Source organism: Anarhichas minor, unplaced genomic scaffold (assembly GCF_050575085.1).
Source record: "Anarhichas minor isolate MPS153535 unplaced genomic scaffold, ASM5057508v1 ptg000087l, whole genome shotgun sequence".
NCBI classification, from domain to species: Eukaryota; Metazoa; Chordata; class Actinopteri; order Perciformes; family Anarhichadidae; genus Anarhichas; species Anarhichas minor.
The window spans coordinates 1,320,176-1,344,950 of record NW_027466533.1 but is presented as its reverse complement, the minus strand read 5'-3'; the positions used below and the strand labels follow the sequence as shown (position 1 = coordinate 1,344,950).

General features: G+C 43.0%; 1 protein-coding gene across 5 annotated transcripts in view; it reads left to right on the top strand.

The window, feature by feature from the left end:
- The first annotated feature begins 459 nt into the window (after positions 1-459).
- Positions 460-24,775, top strand: part of plekhm3 (pleckstrin homology domain containing, family M, member 3) — a 44,857-nt gene continuing 20,541 nt past the window's right edge. For 2 of the 5 annotated variants that reach the window (XM_076081766.1, XM_076081770.1), the window contains exons 1-6: positions 460-513; positions 3,271-4,318; positions 12,626-13,720; positions 18,696-18,755; positions 24,136-24,281; positions 24,513-24,706. In XM_076081766.1, the coding sequence (XP_075937881.1) occupies positions 3,796-4,318; positions 12,626-13,720; positions 18,696-18,755; positions 24,136-24,281; positions 24,513-24,706 (2,018 nt within the window). In that variant the 5' untranslated portion in view covers positions 460-513; positions 3,271-3,795. Of the gene's footprint in view, positions 514-2,099; positions 2,591-3,270; positions 4,319-12,625; positions 13,721-18,695; positions 18,756-24,135; positions 24,282-24,512; positions 24,707-24,775 lie in introns of those variants that run through there. The other 3 variants (XM_076081768.1, XM_076081767.1, XM_076081769.1) reach the window with 3 other exon arrangements.

The following is a 24,775-nucleotide window of genomic DNA, read 5'->3' as shown; positions in this document are numbered from 1 at the left end:
GATGTTGTTGTTTCACCATTGAGGACATATTTTATTTTGTTGGCCATGTATGCCTCAATAATTACCATAACAATGATTTCATTATATGTTTTTTCTTTAAGTATTTAGTTTCTTTCTCTTTTGTTATACTGAGGAAGATATTTTCAGGAGAGAAGGTAAAACATTTAAAAAAACATGTGACATGTAAATGTGACCCAATTCCTACAAACATAAACAATTTAAAAGATTGTCTTGAGTTGAATTTGAATAATTTACTGAATTATTTCACCATTTACTGGTCACTTCTGTATTTATTCATAGCAATTCAACGATTAATAAAATATTTTTTATGTATTTATTGTCTCATAAGTACGTCTATAATGTATTGATTGTATGTAATAAATGTTTAACATTGACTAAACTACATTTTGGGTTGAAACGTTACACGGAACCTTTATCCTGTAACCCCAGTTGCCTTCAGGGAACTTTATCGCCGACGGACTGTCAAAATGACATAGTGGTAAACACAGTAAGGTGAGTCTCGATTTCTATTTTATTGCTTGCGAACGCGCCAGTTTCACCACACATTAGCAGTATACATCCACTGACACGTGATGCTGAAGACACGAGCGAGCCACCAGCTCTATCGTGTGCTAAAGTGACATTGATCAAGGATGGAGAGAGAGAGGCTAGCGTTAACTGCTAGCTAACTAGCCCCGGCTGACATCACATCAGCTAGGGGTAAAAACAGGCCTTATTCAGTCCGCTTTCATAGTGGTTAATTCGTTCATCCATGTCGCTTTATACAGTGAAAGTGTCGTGATAAACGGGACATGTTAGCGTGCTATCTTACGTGGCAAGTTAGTGTAGCTACCCGAGAGGCTGACCGTGGCTTCACCTCTGTCAGTGTTTACTGCTCAGCTGCTGACTGTGTGTTTATTGATACAGAGACAAACACAAACAGGGCTGAGGCTTAAACCCGGTTGTTTTTTTCCTTTCTGGTTGCTGCTATCCTTATTAAACTGAAGTAGCATTATTGTGTAACGTTACTTTAGGAGTTTAAAGATGAGATAACCACTCATTAACATTGACTTGTATTTCAAAAAATGTTTGTAGCATGTGTTGAAGTTGAAGTTTTACTATTCCCTGAATGAGGTATAACTGCTCCCAGGGCCAGGATATGAAAGCATAAACAACAGCTGACAAAACATTAAAGAAACATCCAAATTGTAAGGGTGCTTTCATTGTACCTGTGTATTCAGATCACGTGCATAGCAGTAAAGTAAAACCATGAAGCAAGATTTAAATACTTATACACATACGTATGAAGTAGCAATACACGTGTGAGTAATAATGTTAACTACGGTGTGGTTGAGTATAATGGCTATAAATCGTCCAGCAGCCTGAGAGTAAGAATTAATAATGAATTAATTTGAATTACGCAGTAAACCATAAGACACAAGGGGCTGCATGAAAGAGAAAATACACGTGACTATAGCTGATGCATTTAGCTCAAAATGTGTCCATGCTTTGTGCTGTTTCGCCTAAGATCTATAACAGGAAGTTAACCTCTGCAGAACACTCAGACTTTTTTTTTGTTTACTTAACATATTTATTGTTATACGAATATAGGTTTTTCAAGCCAGATCACATTCCACATTGTGCTCACGTTTTCTACGATCAACGTTATTTAGCTTTGGTTGGTTGAAAAGCAAAATGACTCCAATTGTAATGGTTGTAAAGTTCTTCAGTTAACGTCATAACCAATCAAACGTATTGTAATCTGTGCTTCCCCTGCTGATGTCAGCCATATGAGCCTGACAGAGTGTGTGAGTCAACAGGAGGCTCGATGAGACGATGCTCACGTTAGGTCAGAGCTGTATCTGCAGGCTCCTAAGAATGAGTGCAATTTTATTTTCTTTATTGAAAACTTTTTTGAACTTCTTCTTCTTGTTTATCAAATTAGATGGAAAACACATTTAAGAGAAAATGTGATTTTTAAAAATAAATAAATTGTGATTAATTGTGAGTGAAAACGGCAAACAGTTGAGCGGCGTAGCAGTTTCATTGTGTTTTCATTCATCCTGGTGCTATGCAGTACTGGTCTGCAGCATAATGCGTATAAGTTAATAAACGCTCAAATATAATCCATAAAGAGCATTAAACTCTCAGCGATATGTGCGATGCCATCTTCCCTTTGTACCCCCAACAAATCATCACGGATAAATTATGAATATTCAACGTATCGCCCGGGCCCGACTGTGATGTAATGACCTTTAAATAATTCATATGTAGAGAAAAGTAAAAGAGGCTGAGTTGTGGAGGAGAAGAAAATCAATGAGGGTGAGGGAGCACAAATGATAAAAGAAAGAGGTTTAGAGAGAGAGAGAGAGACATAGGAGTGGAGAGAATCAGAAGAGACAGGCGGTCAGGCAGATGGATGTGAACCCCACCCAGGCCTGCTTCCTCTCTGCCTGCTCGGTCTGGTGATAAGCAGCTGAGGAGGAAGTCAAGTATTATTTCATCAGGACGTGTGAGGGAGCACGATCGTTTCTGTTTGCTGGGGAGGAATCGGCGAAGCTCCGGTCTCAGTGTGATGAAGATACTGTAGGTGGGTCGGTAGTTTGATGCTTAAAGTTGTTGAAGGTTCTCTATGACGTTTTACGAGCATTAATATAGCAGAAAAAACAACTATTTACTATGTAAAGATGGAGGAGAGTATTGTTTACCTGAGCAGAGAATGAAATCACTCTCTCTCTCTCTCTCTCTCTCTCTCTCTCTCTCTCTCTCTCTCTCTCTCTCTCTCTGTGGTAATCTGAGCTTCTCCTTGCTTTGTTTACATAGCTGTGCCTTTTAGTGCATGTTAGTGCACGTGAGCGTGCCCCGCTGGTTAGCTCACAGCCGCTGCTCTGCACTACGCTCATACAGCGGTTGTAGCTGATAACGCCGTCCCCCCTCAGGTAAACACTGTTAGCTCTGCCAGCACTGTTGCCGTTGTTTGCACTGTTAGCGCTGTTAGGACCGTCGCCATGTTGAGAGCCGTGTGGAGGCAATAGATGTGTTCTGAATTGTGAATTCAGCATTTTTAAAATAGTGGCTTCATTATCCTATAATCTGACTTTTCTCTTGGCAAACCCTGTATTTAGAGTTTAAGAAAGCGCCTGGAACACAACTGTTTTATGTGTAATTTAATCACTCCATTCTTACTGTTAGACGTGTTCCCTTATTTTTCTTTTTGTACGGCATGCTTCCTCTTAACCATTTCCCCTTTCTCTCTTCTGTTTCTCACAGTAAAGCCACAGATAGTCTCCATCTGATGATGTCACAGCCACCTGACGGACTAAAATAAGCCGCCCCTGAGAGTATCAGCATGTGCAGGGGGATTTGACTGTTTTTCTTGCCCAAAGTGTGTCTGTATCTGGCTAAGTAACGTAGTTTGCCACCCAAATTGGCTTGATTTCGGGAGTCCCAGGCGACTGCCAGTCCTGTTTAGCGCTGGCATAAAGCCACAGCAGCTTTCCCCCGAGAGGTAGTCGACTTTCCCTCCAGCACTGGAGACACTCCACTGAAAAAGAAGACCGTAACCTTGGATGAAGGCCCTGTATCGAGGAGGAGAGCAGGACTTGGCTTCAGACAGCCGTCTGTGAAGCCCGCAGGCTGCTTGGATCTTCCTCACCCCGATCTTAGCTTGCATTCGACCGGCTGACAGCCAGCATGGTTCGTTGGACATGTGAATGATGTTAACTGGGTTTTTGTGCCCATTTTGGAAAACCATCTAGTTGTGAGACTTCTTGCTCAAGGGGAAGGGGCCCAGCCATGGAGGGCCTTGAGCAGCTCGACATGGTTGGCGATATCAGCCCGGCCCTCGAGGCCACCGAGGACTTCATCCACTGCATGGGCGGGATACAAGGCCAAGGTCCGAGCCTAGCTCAAACGGGGACCCTCCAGCCTTCCAGGCCGCCGAAGCAGCTGCAGGACGTTTCCAGCGCCGCACTGGGGAAGCTGAGCTCCAGCGGCGTGTGGGGCTTGCTGGCCAGAGAGCAGCCGGAGGTGGGGCCTCTAGGCCTGGCCTGGGCCGACAACTTCAGCGTGTTGGGCCTGGGGATGGGCTTGAGGCACGGCAAGAGAAGCAGAGCTCGCTCCACCAACGACCTGGCGGCCCACACCAAGGAATGCACCAACAACACGGCCAACTCCTCGTCCAAGTCGGCCTTCAAGAAGGGACACAACCGGTCCAGGTCCGACGTCAACTACCGGCCGTCGGCATACACCGACAACGGACTGCCCACGTTGGACTGCAACACTCTGAAGAACATGATCCTCAACCACCAGCCAGAGGGTGAGTTCACATGCGCAGTGTGAGTCTCTGTGTGATATGATGCAGGAGGTGTTTGTCAGACCAAATCTTTCAGGTCTATGATAGAGCTGAAAAGATGTTGATGATCTTTGGGTTTTAGACAGTGTATCAGACAAACGGACATTTGGGATTTCTGATATTGGGCGATATACTGTAAATGAAATCGACTCGACTTCCATCCACATTGCCTGTCCCTATTGAACAATATTTGATATTGAAGATGAAAGAAACTGTATCGATTAATTTCAACAAAACAAATAACATCCAGTTTTTACATAGGCTACTGATATCCTAAAGTATTTTCTCTGGTGGTAATTATGACGTACCATGTGGTCAGAGCTGATACTGTGTACGTGCAGATCCATCCAGATATTACAGAAGCCGACCAGAGACCTATGGCAGAAAAACATTAAATTTAAAACCTTAAATGTTCAGTATAATAACGTATTATTCAGACACTATTTTTTAAAACACATGTTGCTAAGTGGACGCAGTCACTGTGACGTCACCCATCAGTTTGTGGACTACCGCTTTGAAGCCTCTATTTTGCCATTTTTGCCATTGCCATCTTGGTTTTTGCAATGACAAGGGCAATAGAGGGTGGCGCTGAGTACAACCGAACGCTGAATAAGACATTTTTAGGCCACCAAAATGTTATAATGCGCCCCAAAGCATACCCTGCTTTATTTCACTCTAAATGGACCATAATTTACTAAATGAACATCATGCTGTATTGAAGAAGACTTGAAACTAGAGATTGATTATGTTTACAATGTTTACTGACTAAATCAAGTGAGTGATACTTATATATAATCAGACTTTCACATCCAGAGGAGTCGCCCCCTGATGGCCATTAGAAAGAATGCAGGTTTAAGGCATTTCAGCATTGCTGTCTGAGGTTGCTGTCTGATTGACCTCCATTGTGTCAAAACCTTGAGAAATGTTACCTCTATTTGCAAAGCTAAGTGGTAAATTATATGTATCTTAATTTTTGTGAAGTGACCCTTTTTAATTGCATCGGATTTGCCTAATTAGGCATTTGTGAAACGGAGAGCTGTTTCGTGCTCTGACTCCAGAAAGACGGTGTCATGTCCGGTGACCATCATTCCGGTCCCGACCTGGAGACATGCACACCTCCTCCCTCCTCCTTTGCTCTGATCGACCGTCCATTCACCGCAAGGTTTTCTCAGCCTTTGAGAGGCTTTTCGGAGGACGGAAGTCTCTGACTATTTGTGCTGCAGATCGGGGCGTATGCTGTACTTATGTTGAAGCATCCTCAGAGAAAGCAATAATGATAGAAGATGATGATAACTTGAAATGACACAGCTGTGCTATGACAGTCAGTATTCAGGCAGAGAGCCCAATGCGCGCGCGCGCGCACACACACACACACACACACAGCATTTGTTTGTGTGTGTTTTGGCCATCTGAAGGCCTAAGGAGATCCTAAGGGATCCTGAGGGATAATAGCCTGTAATCCTGTCAGCAAATGGACTCAAATGAGGCGAAAGAAGAGGCAACCCAATTACCCGGCCCCTGATACTGGCAGGATTATTTAGTATTAGCATATGTGTGAAAAGGCATCAGGCTATTTAGTTTGGCTCGACGTGCATTGAAAGGAGAGAAGTAGGAAAAGGACGGTAATAAGCAGAAGGCAGAGTGATTTAGCTCGGACTCGCGATGTCTCTTCATTCACATTGAGAAAAAAAAAGAAAAGAAAAGTGGCCTGTTTGCCTTTCCATTAGTGACAGCTGGGGATGTTTAGATGGTAAATGGAAATGATTATATACACAATGAACATGTATATATGGAACCAAACAAGCTGCATGTAGCTCTTGTCTTTTATAACATCGCCATTCGCGACATTCATCTGTTTGTGTGCCATTGTTCTTGTTCATTATTATTTTTTGCACACTTTGCACTTTGTTGCGAGCATTCATCGATAAACTTGTGTTCTTCAAAGTTCAGGGTCCATGCAAGGAAACCATTTTTTTGCTGGCAGCTTTTAATATAACAAAATATGCACCTGTTACTCCAACGGTAAAGAGTTTAATGAACAGATAAGCTTGTGAAAAAAATAATTGGTCAACTCACCAAGTTTCTCTGAAGCCACTTGTACTGAGGCAGGGTTATTGAGATGAAGCAATTAGTCAATTAACCAAACATGAATCACAAAAAATCTTGACAAAAAGGCCAAATATTTGCTGGTTCAGGCCCTTTAAAATTTAAGAATTTTCTGCTTCTCTCTGTTTTATTCCAAATTAAATATCATTATGTTTTTAGTTCAGAAGAAAACGCAATTTGAAGGTGTCACCTTGGGCCCCTGTGGCATTTTAGTTTGACCCTTCACTAAGTCTGCAATGCAGACTGGCCTGTCATAGCGTAGCATCGACCGGCCTCTCATGCAATGTTTTCAGATGTTTTTCATTTTCAGGCTGGTTTTGTGGATTTGGTTCTAGTCATAGTTAAACGTTGTGTGATAGAGATACTCGTCACTCAGAGATCTTGGAAGGAGATACGCATTAACTAGCTAACATTAGCAAAATACGTTAGCACATCATAAACTAGTGTTGGCACTGCCAATGCTACGCTAGATACTGAAGGTATACTGAATGTATAATGTGTGCTGTTAATGACAGTGTGGGCTCCATGGTAGCTCTGACAGCTTGACAGAGTAGCAGAGAGAGGCGGGGCTTAACAAAGGGTCAATTAATAAATTGAAGAGAGAAAAGAAGACATAAACACAAACAACCACAGAAAACAATGGCTACAAAAGAGGCACTGACTTCGTATAACACACAATCAGAATGCTCAGCTGCAACCCTGAATAGGATAAGCGCTTACAGATAATGGATGGATGGATTAGGGCTGGGCGGTATGACCAAAAATGCATATCACGGTATTTTGTAAGATTCTGGCGGTTTCACGGTATATCACGATAACCAAAATACCTTTTGTTGTTCAGTCTTTGTTCATCCTGCATTGCTCTTTTCTGTTCTTTAATATAACGTTATTGGAGCGACAGAGCCTCTCCCAGCTGTTAGCAGACTGTTGTTGGCGAGCTGTACCCAGCATGCAGTTCCGCGGTGAAATTTTATATATGTACAATTATTAGTGTTACAAATTGTTTATGTGTCACAAACTGTTGTGTCGTCGTGTTTTGCCCTGTTAAAGAGCATTAGTTGTGGGTTGTTAATTGTTGTTATAAAGTTATAACCATGACTAGGGTTCCCTCTCAATACAGTTAAGATAACTAGCTCCGACCGTACCGCCCTCTGCAGCAAACAATATATTTTGCTGCCTGTTGAAGAGCGACAGAAGTTGTTTCGGCTGTATGACGGTATATGAAAAATTCATATCGTACGGGAAATTAAAACCGGTATTATACTGCCCAGGATGGATGCATTTGTGCAAGTTTGACACGGAAGTTTCTTTTTTATCATTCGCAAGAAGCCAATGGACATGTTCCCAGACTAAGAAGATAGAAAGCCTTTTTATTGTCATATAAATATACACGAAATTTGACTTCTGCATTTGACCCATCCCTGTATATAGGGAGCAGTGGGCTGCCAATGACAGGCACCCGGGGAGCCCGGGGTTCAGTGTCTTGCTCAGGGACACTTCGACACGTGGCACGTCCCAGTCGAGGATCGAACCGTTGATCCTGCAGTTACCAGACAACCCTCTTAAGCCACTGAGCCACGGACACCCCCCCCCCCTAACAGTATACAACAGCAAACAATAAAGGAAAGTTTTTTCAGTTATTTTCCCCACCGGCTTGTCTCTGTGTTATTTGCTCCTGTCTCTCTACAATAATAGTGTGTACCATTTATTAATTTTTTTGCTTTTGAAATTCAAGTTTTCTCAGTTTTTGCTTCCTAGAATCGATCTGCCTCTCATCACGTTTATGAAAGTCTTTCTGCTGACTTTGAATGCATTCATGCATTCTCTGTCTTTCAAATCCTGTGGTCTCTGAACTCCTCATTCGTGACACACATCCTTTTTTCCCCCCTAATTTTTGGCCTCACTCAACATTGGGATGTTCAACTGTATTCGGTCCCAGATGAAACACACACACACACACACTTGAATGCAGCTTTTAGATGCTGACGTTGACTGATGTGTTGGTTCTTACTTCCAGAACCCGACCGTACCGCTCACCCGGTGCATGCTGGGATAGCTTCACCCCGCTATGAACCTGAACAGGACAGATGCTGTGGTTTAGAAGTGGATGGTGTACCTCTGTGTGTGGCTGCAGGTGCCTTCTTCTGCTTTTACTTATTTGCAGTCGTCGTGTACATATTGTATCCAGGAAACCGTGGGAGTCTGTTAGATTGTAATATATATGTGTAATATTATCGTATGCTACCTTATCAGCACGTGAGGTTGCTTGTTAAAGGTCTTGATTGACTTAAAGGCAGCAGTGCTTGATAGTTTGTTTGGAGTCCTGAGGAAAAAAAAGGTAATTCTGGTTGACGGCGTAGACTATTACCAGAGTGTGATGTGAAAACCTACCAGGTGGAGATGAAGGCTAATTGAACGGAAAGTTTTTACTCGCCACGATGCCTAATTCTCATCTCGGTCCTCCCGAGCGTGACGACTGCCAATCTGATTCCAGCTGCAAACGAATTTGCATATTCATTTGTCCCTTTAGCGAAAAGGGTTTGTTAACATGCGAAGTCCGAGACCCGGACCGACACCGTGTCTACTGCGGTTTTGATAAGATTGATGAGGCACTCGACCCACCACCGGAGCTGTGAAGGATTTAGCTTTTCCTTTTTTCCCCCTTGAGTGATTTAGCACGTTAAAGAAACAAAGTGCAATGTCTGCCAATTAGACGGCTCCTGGTTGGGGGTTTACAATTCTATCAGATTGGTGGATTGGTTTAGCGCACGGTGATTGTTGAGATTTTTAAGAAAACCTGTCAACCCAATAAAAGACGTCTACAAACAAGGTTACAACTGGGCTGATATAGACTTTAATTTGTTTAGAAGTCCAGGTTACATATACCCATTGTTTTAACAGCATTTCAGTATCCTGAATAATTAATAATGTTATTGCGAAGCAGGTCCTAACTGCATGTTGAAAAAAGTAGATGACATACTGTCTACATAAAGATTGTATATATCCTTAACTTAAAATCTTTCACTTATATCCAAATGTATCCAATTTTCGATGTTTACATGTCTTTTGACCTGCAAATTACCAAATTGGTGGCTTGCACACAGCTCATTGAATAAGTCACAGTTTACAAGTCTTTAGTCTTTGCTGTCCCTTCATAAATCCTGAGGATTAATCTGTTGGTCACAAGTCTCATACTGTAGCTTGTACTTCTTGCTGGCCTGCTCTGTGTAGCAGGTGCTTTTCTCTCTTCCTCATCCCTCAGTGGAGACACAGCGGGCTGAGATTGAAACAAAAATGAAACCCTCAAGTATGATGAGACCTTTGTCCAGCATGTGGTTTCATCTGGGTGTTCATTCCTAATACTATCTTTTTAAATCATGCAGTTTTCTTTTCGCTCTTGATTGAAATGCTCTCGGTAATTTCATTTTTATTAGAAAAGTGCTACTTTACAAAGAATTATTTTCATTTGAGCCTCGACAATAAATCAGCAGGCAGATATGATATACATGTTTTATAGGCTGCATTCTTATGTAGAATTCATTTAGATTTGTTCCTATTTCAAGTTTATTATACTGCGCATTCTTTAGTAATTTCAAATCAAAGTTACTGTTCAAAGTGTACTATCTTATGTTGACTCTTGCATACTTTTGATTTAAAGTTGATGGCATGAATGTAAAACATCTTTACATCAGCACATCTATCGCAAAATGTGTTTATGTATTGTCCTCAAAAATATCCATCAGGCTCTAATCGTTATTAGTTTTACCTTCACCACTCCCTTAACTTGCCCGTCTGGTTTCACAGTAGTGTATTTGCTTTGGACACTTTCTGTTTCTTTGAGAGAACAAACATACTGAAGAGTCAATTCTTAAAACTAGAACACTGATCTAGGTTAGCGTTATGCAAAGAAACAACAAACAAATAGAGATATAACTCCCTTTTTATTTTAAGGACTATTGTGTAGGATTGGCGGCATCTACTGGTGAGGCTGCAGATTGCAATCAACTGAAACTTCTCCTGTGTGCCGAGTGTGTAGGAGAACTACGGTCGTCGACGAGAAAAAGTGAATGGCCATATTTAGACCCAGTGTTTTGTTTTTTTTGTCCGCTCTAGGCGACTGTAGAAACCTGGAGGACCCACTCCTTATGTAGATATAAACCACTCATTCTAAGGTTACGAAAACACAACAATCTTATTTTCAGGTGAATATACACAATATAATATTTTATTCCATTTGTTCCAAAAGATCCCCCTAAATGCTACACACAGGTCCTTAAAGAACATTGTTGCGATCCCTGTTATACATTTAGTATGAAACATTTTGTTAATTACAATATATTTTCTCCTGGCTGGCATCTGAACAGTTTTTCCTCATAATAAAGGCAAGCGCAGTTGTATGTCCAAACAGAGTTCAGGCTTCTACCCGAGTCTGAAGCCTCCTAAATCAAAGAAAAAACACATCACAATCACAGGAGGAGTCGTGAGAAGACATAAATGAGGGTAAAACAAACCTGTAGTGAAAGAATGGAGAGGAAAGGCCAAAATAGGGAGAGGGTGTGCCTCCGGCCTTCAGATTAAGAAAGTGGAACAGTTTGCCCTGTGGGCTCCATAACAACACTGTTTCTTCCTGCTGTGGAGACAAGAAACGTTCTCAGAGGAGCACCAGCCCACAGCTATCTCTTACCAAAATACCAACGCTCATGTCGGAGCCGCAAGCCTCCGATAAGCTACTTTGTGTAGGAAACTGGCCCATCTAGACTAAGGTTTCGTAGATCAATTAGAGTGTAAGGATTTCACAGTGACCCATGTGTGCTCTTGACTTCAAGCTAAAGAGCAGGCAGCAACCTCCAGTTCTGAAAAGTGAAGCCAATGCGGAAGTCTCTTAAACCTGCATTCTCTCTAATGGGCATCAGGGAGCGACTCCTCTGGTTGCCAAAAGAAGTCAGATTGCATAGAAGTCTATGAGCAAATGACTCTACTTCTCACTTGATTTGTTACCTCAATAAACATGAGTTTATGGTCTCAATCTCTAGTTTCAAGTATTCTTCAATGATGTTCATTTAGTAAATTATGGTCCATAGAGTGAAATAGACCATAATGCAGGGTATGCTTTAGGGCGGGGCTACCTTGAGATTGACAGGTCGTTGTACACGGCGTCTCAGTGTCACTATTAATATGTCCAAAATGTCCGTAGTTACTTTCATTCATTGGTAGCAAAAAACCAAGATGGCGACGGCCGAAATGCCAAACTCGAGGCTTCAAAACCACAGTCCGCAAAACAATGGGTGACGTCACAACGACTACGTCCTCTTCTTATATACAGTCCATGCTATAGATGCACTTCATTAAAGGAATACGCCACGGAAAATGTCTTTTGAGCATCAACCAGTCAAAAGGTGACTTTAGAAAATAGGTAACTTGCTGCTTCATGTAGGATAGCAGCTGTAGACAGCTTGGATGCTCAGCAGTTACAATGGATTCCAACGGAGACCCAAAGTCATGGCAAAAAGCATTAAAAAGATCACACCACCTCTACAACATAATACACTTAAACATGGATCCGTATGTTCCAAACACTCTTAGTTTCTACCTCACAACAAACCTAAATACACTACTTCTGTCGAGGGGTATTGTGTCTCCTATGCTGTTAAATTAAAAAAATTGTAATCGTGTGTTATGTAACCCATTCGATATCCATGTGGTTAAAAAAAACAAAACAATTGTCCTATTAATGGTTCAAGAAAACGATCAAGAAAACCTCAGGAGATACATTATATTGTTCAGAAGGGCTGCCCTAAAGAGTATGTAGGTGGAAAAACGCAATTAGTAATTACTGAAACATCCCAAAACTACAGCTGCCATCAACGAAGGATACAAACCTCTCAGATCCAAATGTCAAGCTTACAGCGGGTTTGATACTCGAAAGTTGAGTGCAGTACTCTTAAAACTTTTATTCTGTGATAATGTGTTAGTATCAGAATGATTAAAAACATGTTTAGGACATAAGTATCTGACCTGCTTTGATCATTCAGAATAAAACCACTTGTTGACTCTAATGTGGTTATCCTGAACACACACACACACACACACACACACACACACTCTCATTACTCATCTATGTGTTGTTTCTCCCTATTTCCCCTCCGCCTCCGTATCTCTGTCCAGCTGATAAAAGCAGCAATAGCAGTGTGGTGAAGCAGGGTGCGATGGAGCAGCGCGAGGGGCCCCGGGGTCGCTGGACACCCTGCCACGTTGAGCTGACGCCCTGTGAGCTCCGGCTGTACACTCTGGACAGCAGCGCCAACCGCCAGCTGGGCACCGCCTACTCTCTGTCGCACTGCCAGAGCGTCATCTCACCAGCACCCTGCGGTGGCCAGCCCGCCGACCAGAGAACGCTCCAGGCTCTGTTCTTCAACAGCATGCGCCTGCAGCTGAGGGCGGCCAACCAATGGGAGGCCGTGGAGTGGAGGCGGCTGATGTGGGAGAAAGTGCAGGCGGCCAGACCTGCGAGGAAGGACAACCATCAGCGGAAGACTGGAGCGGAAAAGCAACAGGTCGTCAGTTTCCACGTGGCCATTTCGCCGTCCTCGTCGCCCTCACCGTCGGGCCTCGACACCAGGCCCGACGGTGACAGCGACACCCCCACGTCGTCGGAGGCGTCGCTCCCCCTCCAGCCTAACCCTGGCGTCCTGAGCAGACCCACCACCCTGCCTCTGTTCACCCAGCGCTGCCAGGACGTCCTCAAAGCTGGTCTGCTGCGCCAGCTGATGGATCAGAACAACTCGCGGGCCTTCACCTTCGTCCTGACCAGATCCGCCCTCCGGGCCTTCCCCACCGAGGGCCGCGGGTCTGTGTCCCAGCCCGTCCTCCAGTTCTCCCTGGCCTCCTGCTTGGCCGTGCGGCACAATCAAGAGCCGGAAAACGGGGAGCCGTGGACAGATAGAGGGGACTGCTTCCAGGTAGTTTTCCCCAAAGAGGTGCTCAGACTTCGGGCGGACGATCAGCTCAAGGCCCGGGAATGGGTGGAGGCCCTGCGGGGTGCGGTCGCAGCGCAGAGGCCGGCCAAAGAGGAAGCGGGAGAGTTGGGAGAAGGAGCGCCAGCCCTCCAGGGAGTGCTGTTGAGATCCAAACCATCCAGGGAGAGGAGGCAGCGGGAGGCCCAGAGAGCCAAGCGGCAGTCAGTCACCACTAGTTTCCTCAGTATTCTCACCTGTCTGGCTGTGGAGAAGGGACTGACGGCTCAGAGCTTCAGGTGTGCAGGTAAATGACCTTCTCTCTCACACACACGCGCGCACACACACACACACACACACAGACTCACAAACTGTTGTATAAGAAGATTATATCACAATTTTTCTCTATTTTCCTCTTTTCTTTTAGCCTAATGAGGTTGTCTTTCTTTCCAACACAAATTTACCCACAAACAGTAGAAATTTCAACATGGCATCCACAATCTCAAGTTTCCTCAACTGGCTCCCCAGACAGTATATTAAAGGTATACAGATACCTTTACACACAGGCGTTGTTTGTTTGAGTGCTAAACAGAGGAGAGGAAACGGGCAAAAATGGGAGTATAATATGTGTTTGGGCAGTGACATGTTTTTATTTTTCTTAAGTCTTTTAGGATAGGGGGTTGAAAATTGAACAAATCTTTATTACTGACTGGCAGAGGGTTCTTATTTGTTGATTCAAAAATGTGTATCAACACAGTATTATGTATAAAATACAAAGCTGTGTTTCAAATGGATACTTCTATGAAGCATGCACGACTATACACAAAATATATACACATTATCATTTCGTATCATAAAGAAAAGAAACAAAAAGTGCAGCCAACAATTATTTCCGGCCAAATAGAATCTTGTTACTCAGTGTAAGAGAATATTTTCACGTTGTTGTTTTGCAACATTTTACTTTTATTAGATTTCTCTGCTTCACATATAAAAGCTAAGCAAAACTATCAGACAGTGCTTGACAAACATCCCCGTGTGTAGAGACATCAAAATACTCTGCTGGTATGTTTTATATTCTACCAAAGAATTCCAATAGAAATTCTTCTCATTCTCCGTTCATCCAGAATTTATTAATTCTGTGAATATGTGAATTTGAATAATTTTCATTTCAAATGTTTAACATCTGGACACAATATTGTCTTCTTGTTCACTGTAAAGTCCACGTTTCCACAACACACTTTCATTAGTTGGCATATTGAACCACAGCTGGCTTCCAAAGTAGCCGTGATGTCACAAAGTCCTGCTGATACCAGGTCCAGCTGTTAAACCCAGAGAAACATCACAGTCAGGGAACATAAAGAATAACCTGACTGGATTTAAGTCTTTATTTAAAGGTAGAGCTCAACCCAAAATCAGAAATACAGATATTTCTCACAACAGGGTCTGTAGATTATCTTGAGTAACCGGATCATGATTTATGTAAAGAAACATTGCGGGGTTTTTTGGCGCTTTGATATATGAGGGCTGCTGCCTCTTTAAAAGCATCTACCTATTGTTGTGTCAGTCAGCTACTTTTCCCCCCCAGTTTTTCAGTATCTAGAGCTTTTTCATGTCCGGAGCCATTACAGCCGCTCTCCCTCCTTTATTACCACCCTTGTTAGCCTCCATACCAGGCCCTTGGACAGCCCCATAAATGGCAGGCGGTGCTTTTACTCTCCCCTGGGTGTGAAACGTGGGCTTCCTCCCTCTCTTTTTAGGAGGGCTTTGAATAATCACCCCTCACCTCCCTATTTTTTATTTGTAACAACTGGCTTATTAATGCAGGGGCTGTTTGAAAGGCCAGCTGAAACGGGAACAAGCACAGAGGCCGTCTGGGGCCCGCTGATGATAATTGGTAGGCTTAAAGCACCGGAGGAGAGGAAAAATGGACGAGTGAATGAATGAATGAGAGCGAATGAAAGCGGCCTGGGGATGCTACAGTGGTCAGGCTCGATCGCGGTTGTTTGATTGAAGGGTTTCTGGGTAGAGCTGGATGGGAGGGACAGCTGGATACGTGCTGTTTCTATACAGAGCACACCTCTGCTCGCTCAGTCCGTTTACTTCCCTCCTTTTCCTCCCTTTCTTTCTTTTTCCTTTCAACAGTTCATTCAGACCCGTAGCGTTTTCCCTCTTTTTGTCTCCCTGTCTCCCTCTGCCCCCCCCCCCCCCCCCCCCCTTTTCATTTATTTGACTGTATCCCTTCTTAGTCTCCTGCAGTGTTACATAGCAGGGCCTGAAAAAAAAGAAAAGCTTTTACACCATTCCATTTCAAGGCCTTAAAGTGCATTTAAGCCCACTAGTTATTGTTAGAGTTCTTGTGTTTTTATAGGTTTATAGTTTTAATTGTTTGTGCTTTTATCACTCTGTCGATCTTTAAATTTCACTCTAAATTTCACTCTCAATTGCTGCTTTTCTCACTTTGATATAATTGTGAATTAAATATGTTTTTAGATTTCGGGCCGTTGATCGAGTTGAGAGTTGTCAACTTGAGCACTGGGAACTGAGGACATTTTATCAACTAAATATTTAATGAAAAACAATCAACATGTTATTCAATGACAAAAAAGATAATCATTGGTTCTTCCGGTTAGTCTGTGTTATGATGTTATATGTTTGCACTATATATTTATTGTACAGTGACTATTAAAGTGGCTCTAAAAACAACTATGCATTGATGAGCTGTTCTTGAAGATCTTCAGTAGGAACCAATGGAGGGGGGGGGGGGGGGGGGTATTTTATACACTATATAGTTCTATTTCTGCCTGAATTCCAGAATTTAATTGGAATTGATAAATCTATTAGTTGATTTTTATGGGATTTGTTGAGAATACGATTTTTTCTTTTATTTCGGCCTTATAATTTAAGTTAGTGTAATAGTTGTGTTAGTAACGATCTAGAGTTGGTGCTTTGACTGTTGTCGTCTATATTTGATGCAGAATAGGACCAGTTTACAAAGTTTGCCATGGATGTAAATGCTGTAGATCGGCCCTCAAACCCCTGTAACATTAATTCATCAACAATATTCATCTTCTGTTGTTTACCTAGTGGCGGGCCGTGCATTTTATACCCGGGCCTTCAGTGCTGTCCTACTACAGTTGAACCACCTCCTAATAACCTCATTATGACGCCACAGCTATGGGCTATTATTTGTTTCTAGGGGTGTAACACTACACGTATTCGTATTAAACTGTTCGGTACGAGGCTTACGAACCGAACAATACGTTTGGAAAATGCAGAAGCTTAAATTGTGGGAAATATAATGTTCTTTCGGTGAAGCCACAGCGCTCAACTTGGAAACCCACCCAAGTGCTGTCTGACACGCCCACCGCGGAAGAAAAACATTGTACTCTGGTGAGCCACGTGTGTTCTGGGAGACACACTATGCTAAATTAGCTTAACAGGAAATCAACAGCAGTACACACGCTGAAAACTCTCCCCGCAGCGTTTAGCTGTTCCCTACTGATTCAAACAGGGCTAAAGCAATCGCCACACAATCCCCATTTCTCCAGACCATAATTCCTGCTTTGTAAAATAAAACAGATACATGAATACGCGCAAGACAGGATGTTTCGTCATTAACGAACAATGCATATAGTCAAAATCAACGTAATTAACACAATGACAAGAAAAACCTCACAATAACCAGTCGCATATATTTATATGACAACAAAGCATGACAAATCAATCCAGTAAACCTGCGGCGCTACAACACGTATTGGGTCTCAGCAAAAGTTTTCAAAAGCACTGTAGCTTGTAAGTCTCCTGCCTTGCTATGGTGTCTTGTTGCTGCCTTGGTTAGCCAACTCAGGTTAGCAAGTCCAGCTCCAAACACCAAGACGCTCAGTTGCAAATAAAACGCATTCTTAGCCATAACATGTGCAACGCTTCTCCAACGCTGTCAGCCAGGAATACCGTTTGTAGTCCTTCAAGATTCCACCCCCTCATTTGTTACTTGGAGGAACCTGACGAGCTCCCCTTGCACATGGACTGGAAAGATGATAGCTTCAAGGCTCTCTTCCTGCTGACATCTGTCCTAACTTCAAGTCCAGCCATGTTCCGACTGTTACATCCACTCATGCAGCTGCAACTTTTGGAGGAACAAGGCTGGGTCAGGGCTGCTTAGCTGTGGGGTTGGCCGATTATAATACATGTAGTGTATTTGTGAAAAATTATAAAATAGCTATAACTTTGTGATTCTGTTTAGGCCATAGACCCTGACGGCCCACCACTGTGTTTACCTAAATGCACGTCGGATTATTCATATATGAAGCCTCTAAACTAAACAAGATCTCTTGATGATCAGTACGCTACTTTAGTTTCCACTGGTCTCTCTTTGAACTTGTTTCATGTCTGCCCACCTGCATATGCATGCTACGTCCATCCATACCTATCGAGTGATTGGTAATTTAACATCAAAATGTACAAATGTATTCAGCTAATTACACATGGGAATTGCTGCGTTTTTTAATCCTTTTGAAGGAAATGGTTAGTGTTTGTTTGAAGACCGTGCCTCCCCATCACACACACACACACGCACACAGTGCAGAGTGCGTCCTCAGGTTTGGTGACCCCTGTCATTGCGCTGGAGCACATTCTCAGGCCCCCGATGGACCATGTGAATCTGTTGGACAGGGGTGGGCGGGGGGGGCCTTCGGGTGAAGTGGAAAACAGTAGATATGAGGGAATCGAGGAAGTAGGAGGTGGGCTCACATCAAAAGATAGACAGTTTCTCTCTGTCTCACACACACACACACACACACACACACACACACACACACACACACAGTCAGTCTTACCCATAGTACTCTCCATTTGTGCACGTTTTCATTCGAGTGTTTGGTCGGTGTGAATGGGACACATCAAAGCTCTAGTTTCTCTCGTCTTTTCAGTTTTAATTCGCACACGTGTACATAACACACACACACACACACACACACACACACACACACACACACACACACACAGTGTCTCACACAGAGGTGTGCTGGTTTAAAACCAGCGGCGGACAGATAAAAGCGTGAGTCCCCCTTTTTTTTTTTTGCCCTGATGTCATCTCTCTCTGTGTGTCTCTCTGTCTCTCTCGCTCTCCCTGTCTCTCTCTCCCCCCCACCGTACACTCACCCCAGGCAGGTCAAAGTGACCCTCTCTCACTACAGAGAGCCGCGGTACAATCGGTAGACCTTTGAGCTATGTTTGAATTCCCATTCATGTCTCCCCTGTGTCCCGCTTCTTCTTCGTCCCAGGAAAGAGCCGTGAAAGATCAGAGACGAGGAGAGAAAGCAGTGGAGAAGATATCTGTTTTGGTTGGTTATTACATAATGTCTGTATTACTACATTTTCATAAAGAAAAGTGCAACTCCCGCATTTTCTAATAACCGCTGTAAAATGTAATCATTTATTACACGCGGGGGGACATTTATTTCATATTGCGTTGAAGCTCTCTATCACAAAATGCAGCAGATAAAATTTAGTGAAGCTTTTTGACAATTTGGCGAGTTATTACACAAGTCAGACTATGGCATAAAATGATCGGATCACATTAAACTCCACAGGTGTTCCCAATAAAGGGGACACTGAGTGTATACATGTATACTTTATGTACCTATATTCTTATATTTACGTAGATTCTTATGCTACATACCTTATTTACTAACTAAAGCAAAACAAATGCATAATGTATTTATATTTTATTCATACAACATCACAATCTGTTCAGTCTACTTAAATGTTCTCTCAGCAGAGGGCAGTTGTTTTTTTAATATATATAAGGTCAGCATCAAATTTATACGCTTGGTGTTATTTAATCCTTTGTATCATAGTCCCAAATGCATTATCTGTTGAGGCTTTACTTTAGTTTTTTTTTACAGTACAGAGCTGTTTATAGACTGCCTCAGTATTTACCTCTGTGTGTGTGTGTGTGTGTGTGTGTGTGTGTGTGTGTGTGTGTGTGTGTGTGTGTGTGTGTACGTGTGTACGTGTGGGCGCGTTCTCTTCTCGTCTCATGATATAGAATTTGAGGTTCAGGGTTAAAGATTGTTATTTAGTTTGCAAATGTTTTCAGGCTACATACGTATGTGTCTTTGTTCCTCTGGTCCCAGCGGCGGCAGACCAGAGTCAAGGCCACAGTTGGCCAGAAGGCCGGCTCGGTGGTCAGCTCTTTCCTCGAAGTGACACAGTGTTTCTCCGACAGTTGACCATCCACTCGGCCTGCTGGCTCCCAACCAGTGGACTGTGGTTCCTTTGAAAGAGCATCCACCCCAACAACAGCATGAGCTCACTGCCGTAATTAGCCGACACGTGTATTCGATCACTGGCTCCTTCAGTGAGATAAGACTTTGTTGTTTTCCGTCTTATCCACAAGCAGTAATTTAAACCAAAGGAAAAGAAAAAAAACATCCACTGTTGAAAGCAATGAAAATAGATGATTTGACAAAGCTCTTCAATAAAGGGTTTTAGGGATAAAGTGAAAACGGCAGAAAAGCATTGCAATCAGAATGTGATCCCAACAGCCAGACCACATCTGGAGGTGGTCTGACTCGCACTGTGATCAAATGTCTGACGGATATAAATGCAGTTTGCACAGTTTAGTCACATTCTTTCTCACAGGAAAAAATATTTAAGTTAAGGAGGAAACCTTAACTCAAGCTGCCCTTCAAAAGGCTCCACACAAACCCGGCTCTTGGCAAAGGAAAAGTAAGCGGAGCCCATACAGCAGCATTGGTCAGATCCCCTAGGGACCAATGTGAGGCGCAAAGACGAGGGCCATGTCACTGAGAGGGGTTTGCTGAGTCAGCACCAGTGCTGGACCACTTCTCCACTGTGATCAGGTGATGCCTCATCTGTCACTCATGCCCCTCGCCGTCCACACTGTATGCATGTCACGCATACAGTAGCTTCCCTTCAACCTGGGACACGTCATGTTTATTGGCAAGTCTGCCAGCCCCACCCACCTATTTTGCATAGTGAGATTGGATTACAGTGTGGGCAAAATCAAGACAATGCTTATTAATATCTTTTAACTTACTGATCGACAATAAATACAATACCGATATATTTGTGATTTTTGTATATCTGCATCGATCAGCAAATTACTATCATCAATAAATTGGATTACCAAAAACGGAATAATTGCAATAAACCGGAACCAGTTTTTTGACTACTGGTCAAGACGTCACCTTTTTTCACTTTCACCAAAGGATGAATCAATAATGTATAAATCAATCAACGGGTTAATCGATGGTTACAACTCTAGTCCAGTCCGTCATTCGGTCTATATGTGGCTCAATCTCTGAACCCATTGGCTATTGGTCTGATGATGACAAGCCTCAGGAGGCAAGGGGCTATATTTTTGGGGATCTGGTGTAGCTAGTGGATCTGGGCCAAGACTTCCTTTTACGCACGCTGCTTGTTGTTTACAGTCCAATTATCAACTTGAGACGTGAGACTGGAGTTGGAGTTGAGAGACGACATGTATGATCAGTTTACGAGCTCATTTTGAACCAATAAAAATCTAAATCATCGTCACATGAAAGCTAGTGGGTTCTCAGATTGCATTTCAGCCAATGCGTTTTGCCTCTTTTGCTCTCCACACGGACTGTTTACCTGCATTCACCCGAAGCCTGCTGGAACGTGATTGGTCAATACTACTCGGACTGTAAACAGAAAGCAGAACAATTTTGATTTCAAATCTTGGATTCTACATATCAATGCAGAATCTGTTTATCGAGGCTATATTCGTGGCTGACTGATGCTCCAACTTTAAAGCGGATTAATTTCAGCTCTCAGTGCTGATAAGACCGTCATCTGTCTTTTTCAGACATCAGATTCTCGTCTATGATATAAAAGCAGTTGACCTGACGTATTTTTTCTTCTTTCATTGTCTGCCTTCATCTGTCCTTGTTTGATCTCGCTCTTTTCTTTCATGCGATTCCGTCGCTCCTCTCATCTCTCAATAGCCTTTTACTCATTCAGCCTGTTTTTTTCTGTTTCCCCTTTGTCAGTGTGCTTGTTTCTGAAGCACCACTGACAAACAGGCTGACACACGTCTCTCTTCCTCTGCCGCTCGCCTTCTCTGTAGCTCTCCGTTCTCCAAAACCGAGATAACAATCTCCCGTTTTCTTTTCTTCTCTACCTCTGTTCGCTCGCTGTTTTCCCTCCAGGCCCCACGTCCTCCGAGATGGTGCTGGATAGGGGACACCTGTCGCATAGGGTGTGGCGCTCAGCTGTGTGTGTGTGTGTGTGTGTGTGTGTGTGTGTGTGTGTGTGTGTGTGTGTGTGTGTGTGTGTGTGTGTGTGTGTGCGTGTGCGTGCGTGCGTGTGTGTGTGTGAGAGAGAGAGATCACAGACCAGGTCCGGGTGTTTGGGCGAGGAGTGAACTTTAAAGAGTCGGGGAAGACAAAGCCTGCAGTGGGGCAGCTTTCGGGCTGAATGGAGCTGAGGATCTGTTGGCCTTTTAGATCTACAAAACACTCTGTCATTGAAGTCTGCTGTGTTGTGACTACTGGAAGAGCCAGGACTCTGTTATCTGAGGGATAGCGTCAAGGGAAAGGCAGGTAGATTTAAGCTAACATGGATATTAATAGTAGAAGATGCACTAAACAAGAGGAGGAAAATAATCCGTAAAATATTGCACACAGCTTTAGACATACTGAAGGACGTACGTCCTTCAGTATGTCTAAAGCTGTGTGCAATATTTCCCGAATGTGGATTCGGGAGTTTGATGGGTGTGAACATGTGAAAATTAGGTGGACTTATCCAAAAAACAAAAGTTATGGTATTGATATTCCCTGCATCTCCAGCATATAACAACCCATGATGAAATAGCTCATCATCAGCAGTCAAACATAACAACATTTATGCACTCCTCCAGAGAGAACACCACATTTAGTTTTGTGGATAGAGACTTGACGTATAAAGATAGATTCATACCACAATAATACAGCAGACTCAAATATAGTTTTAGTCTAAAATTGGTGACCAAGTAACAGAAGTGTTTATGGCTGTTCCTAAAGGCCACACTCAAAGGTCGGGTGAGAAGCCAGCAGTCATAAAGCGGGGAGTGATGCAATGGTTGTTTAATGGAGATACACTTTCAGACCTGGGAGACATTCAGAGTGTTGTACTATTTTGTAGGCAAAGATGCGAAAGTCTGTGCAAAAAGGTACCTGATGGTTTGCTTTGTCGATGTGAGCACTCAGACAAGTGTAATTTTTTTGTGACTGCTGTTTCTTGAAGAAACACATTTTGAACTTTTCGGTGTCGCTCGTGGCGAATGCAGAGCTTATTGTTTCGATTTCTTTCCACAATTGGTTCATTGTTTTGTATGGTGTACATGTACATATCAACTGTAAAACTTAAAAAAACAGGTTGGCGATCACACACTTGACCTTAAGAAAACACCTCCATTTAAGGATGTCCCTACAATTCAGTAAAATCAGCTGTCCCAGTTATTTTGTCCCGGTCACATCCACCACGATACAACTTATTATCTTCCGAGTGCCTTTTTAAACTTGGACTATCTCGTTTATTATCAGCGGGTTTACTCGGCTGGATTAGTGTGGTATTTAGTGCGGGGCAATAAACTGACACATATTAACGCCAAGTCATTTGCTCTACAACCTTTGTGATCTCCTGATCTTGGCTCCAGCAGACTGTTAACACCAAACACAGACTTGTGCAACACCTCAGCACACAGACGTGTTTGTTCCACATTTAGAAGATTGTTGTGTTGGTTTGATTTCCACTTTTGACACTTTCTTAAAAGTGGTTTAAATGCTTTCCTCGTGGTTAAAGAGACGTTCAGCAGGGCTCAACAATAACTTTTAGAAGTGGTTGGCGAAACTGAAAATACGGTTGCCATTTCTAGTCACTTTTTTTTTGTTTTTATTCACGATACTATGCAGTTATACATCAGCTTAATGATGTAAATTTGACAAGAAAAGCTTTATTACAGTAACAAAACAGAATTCTTCTTCTTTCCATCCAACTCAAAGATGCCAGGATACTTTTCCTCCCAAGACTTCACAAATCTCCTTACGGTTTTTCTGTTTCGGTTCATCTGGTTCTTTGTCCGTTGAATCAATTTGCACATTGGTTTGTGATGTTGGCGGGTGCGGGTAAACGCACTTGTAGCATTGTCAGGTTCTGTTGGACTTTTAGGTCTACAAAACACTTTCTCATTGAAGTCTGCTGTGTTGACATATAAAGATAGATTCATACCACAATAATACAGCAGACTTAAATATAGTTTTAGTCTAAAATTGTTGACCAAGTAACAGAAGTGTTTATGGCTGTTCCTAAAGGCCACACTCAAAGGTCGGGTGAGAAGCCAGCAGTCATAAAGATGATGATGCAATGGTTGTTTAAATATACGGTTCTGACTGTAATTGCAATATTCAAATATCCCTAATGCAACAAATATAAAAAATGTATTAAGTTGGGGGTTCATTTTTTCCTGTTTTCTTATTTTTTACATGTTAAAAAGCAGGTGCCACTAACGGGAACTAAAGGCCATGGATTGGTACTCAATGGCAACCTGGCAACTGTTAATGCCGAACCCTGATTCAGAGACTCTAGAGTATCATGTCACATCATATATTTGTTTATTAATGAGATATAAGCACACACACACACACACACACACACACACACACACACATACTTACCCGACGACTTTCTCCTCAGGTTGTCAGCGTCCGGTCGGTCTCTCCAGAGGAAAGGCAAAGGTGTGCTACTACAGCGGCTGGTACTACTGCCAGAGCTGCCATCAGGACAACTCTTTCCTCATCCCAGCACGTCTGCTGCACAACTGGGACACCAATAAGCACAAGGTGGGAGAAAACACACACATGCACACACAACTAAATGAAAAAATAACCACTGTCTCTCTCAAAATATGATTCTTACTATTGATCTATAACTTATTATGAGCAACTTGAGCGTCAGCAGGGTATCTTGTTGATGCTTACAACCATGGGACATCCAGCTTGTTGGTTATTGTCCCTCTCGTCTCCTGTCCTTGGTGCAGTGGCTCTGATGGAAAATCTAATGTGCTCCTCCAGGTGTCTAAACAGGCCAAGGAGTTCCTGGAGTTTGTGTACGAGGAGCCTCTGCTGGACGTCCAGCAGCTCAACCCTTGTCTGTATGAGCACTGTGAGCCTCTCAGCACGGTGCTGCGTCTCCGTCAGCAGCTCCAGTCGCTGCGGGCCTACCTGTTCAGCTGCCGAGCAACCGTTGCAGAGGACCTCAGACGAAGGTAGGTTGTCGGTGAAGTCTATTGTGGTGGTGAGGCAATATTAAGGCTCTTAACACACATCTTTTACAC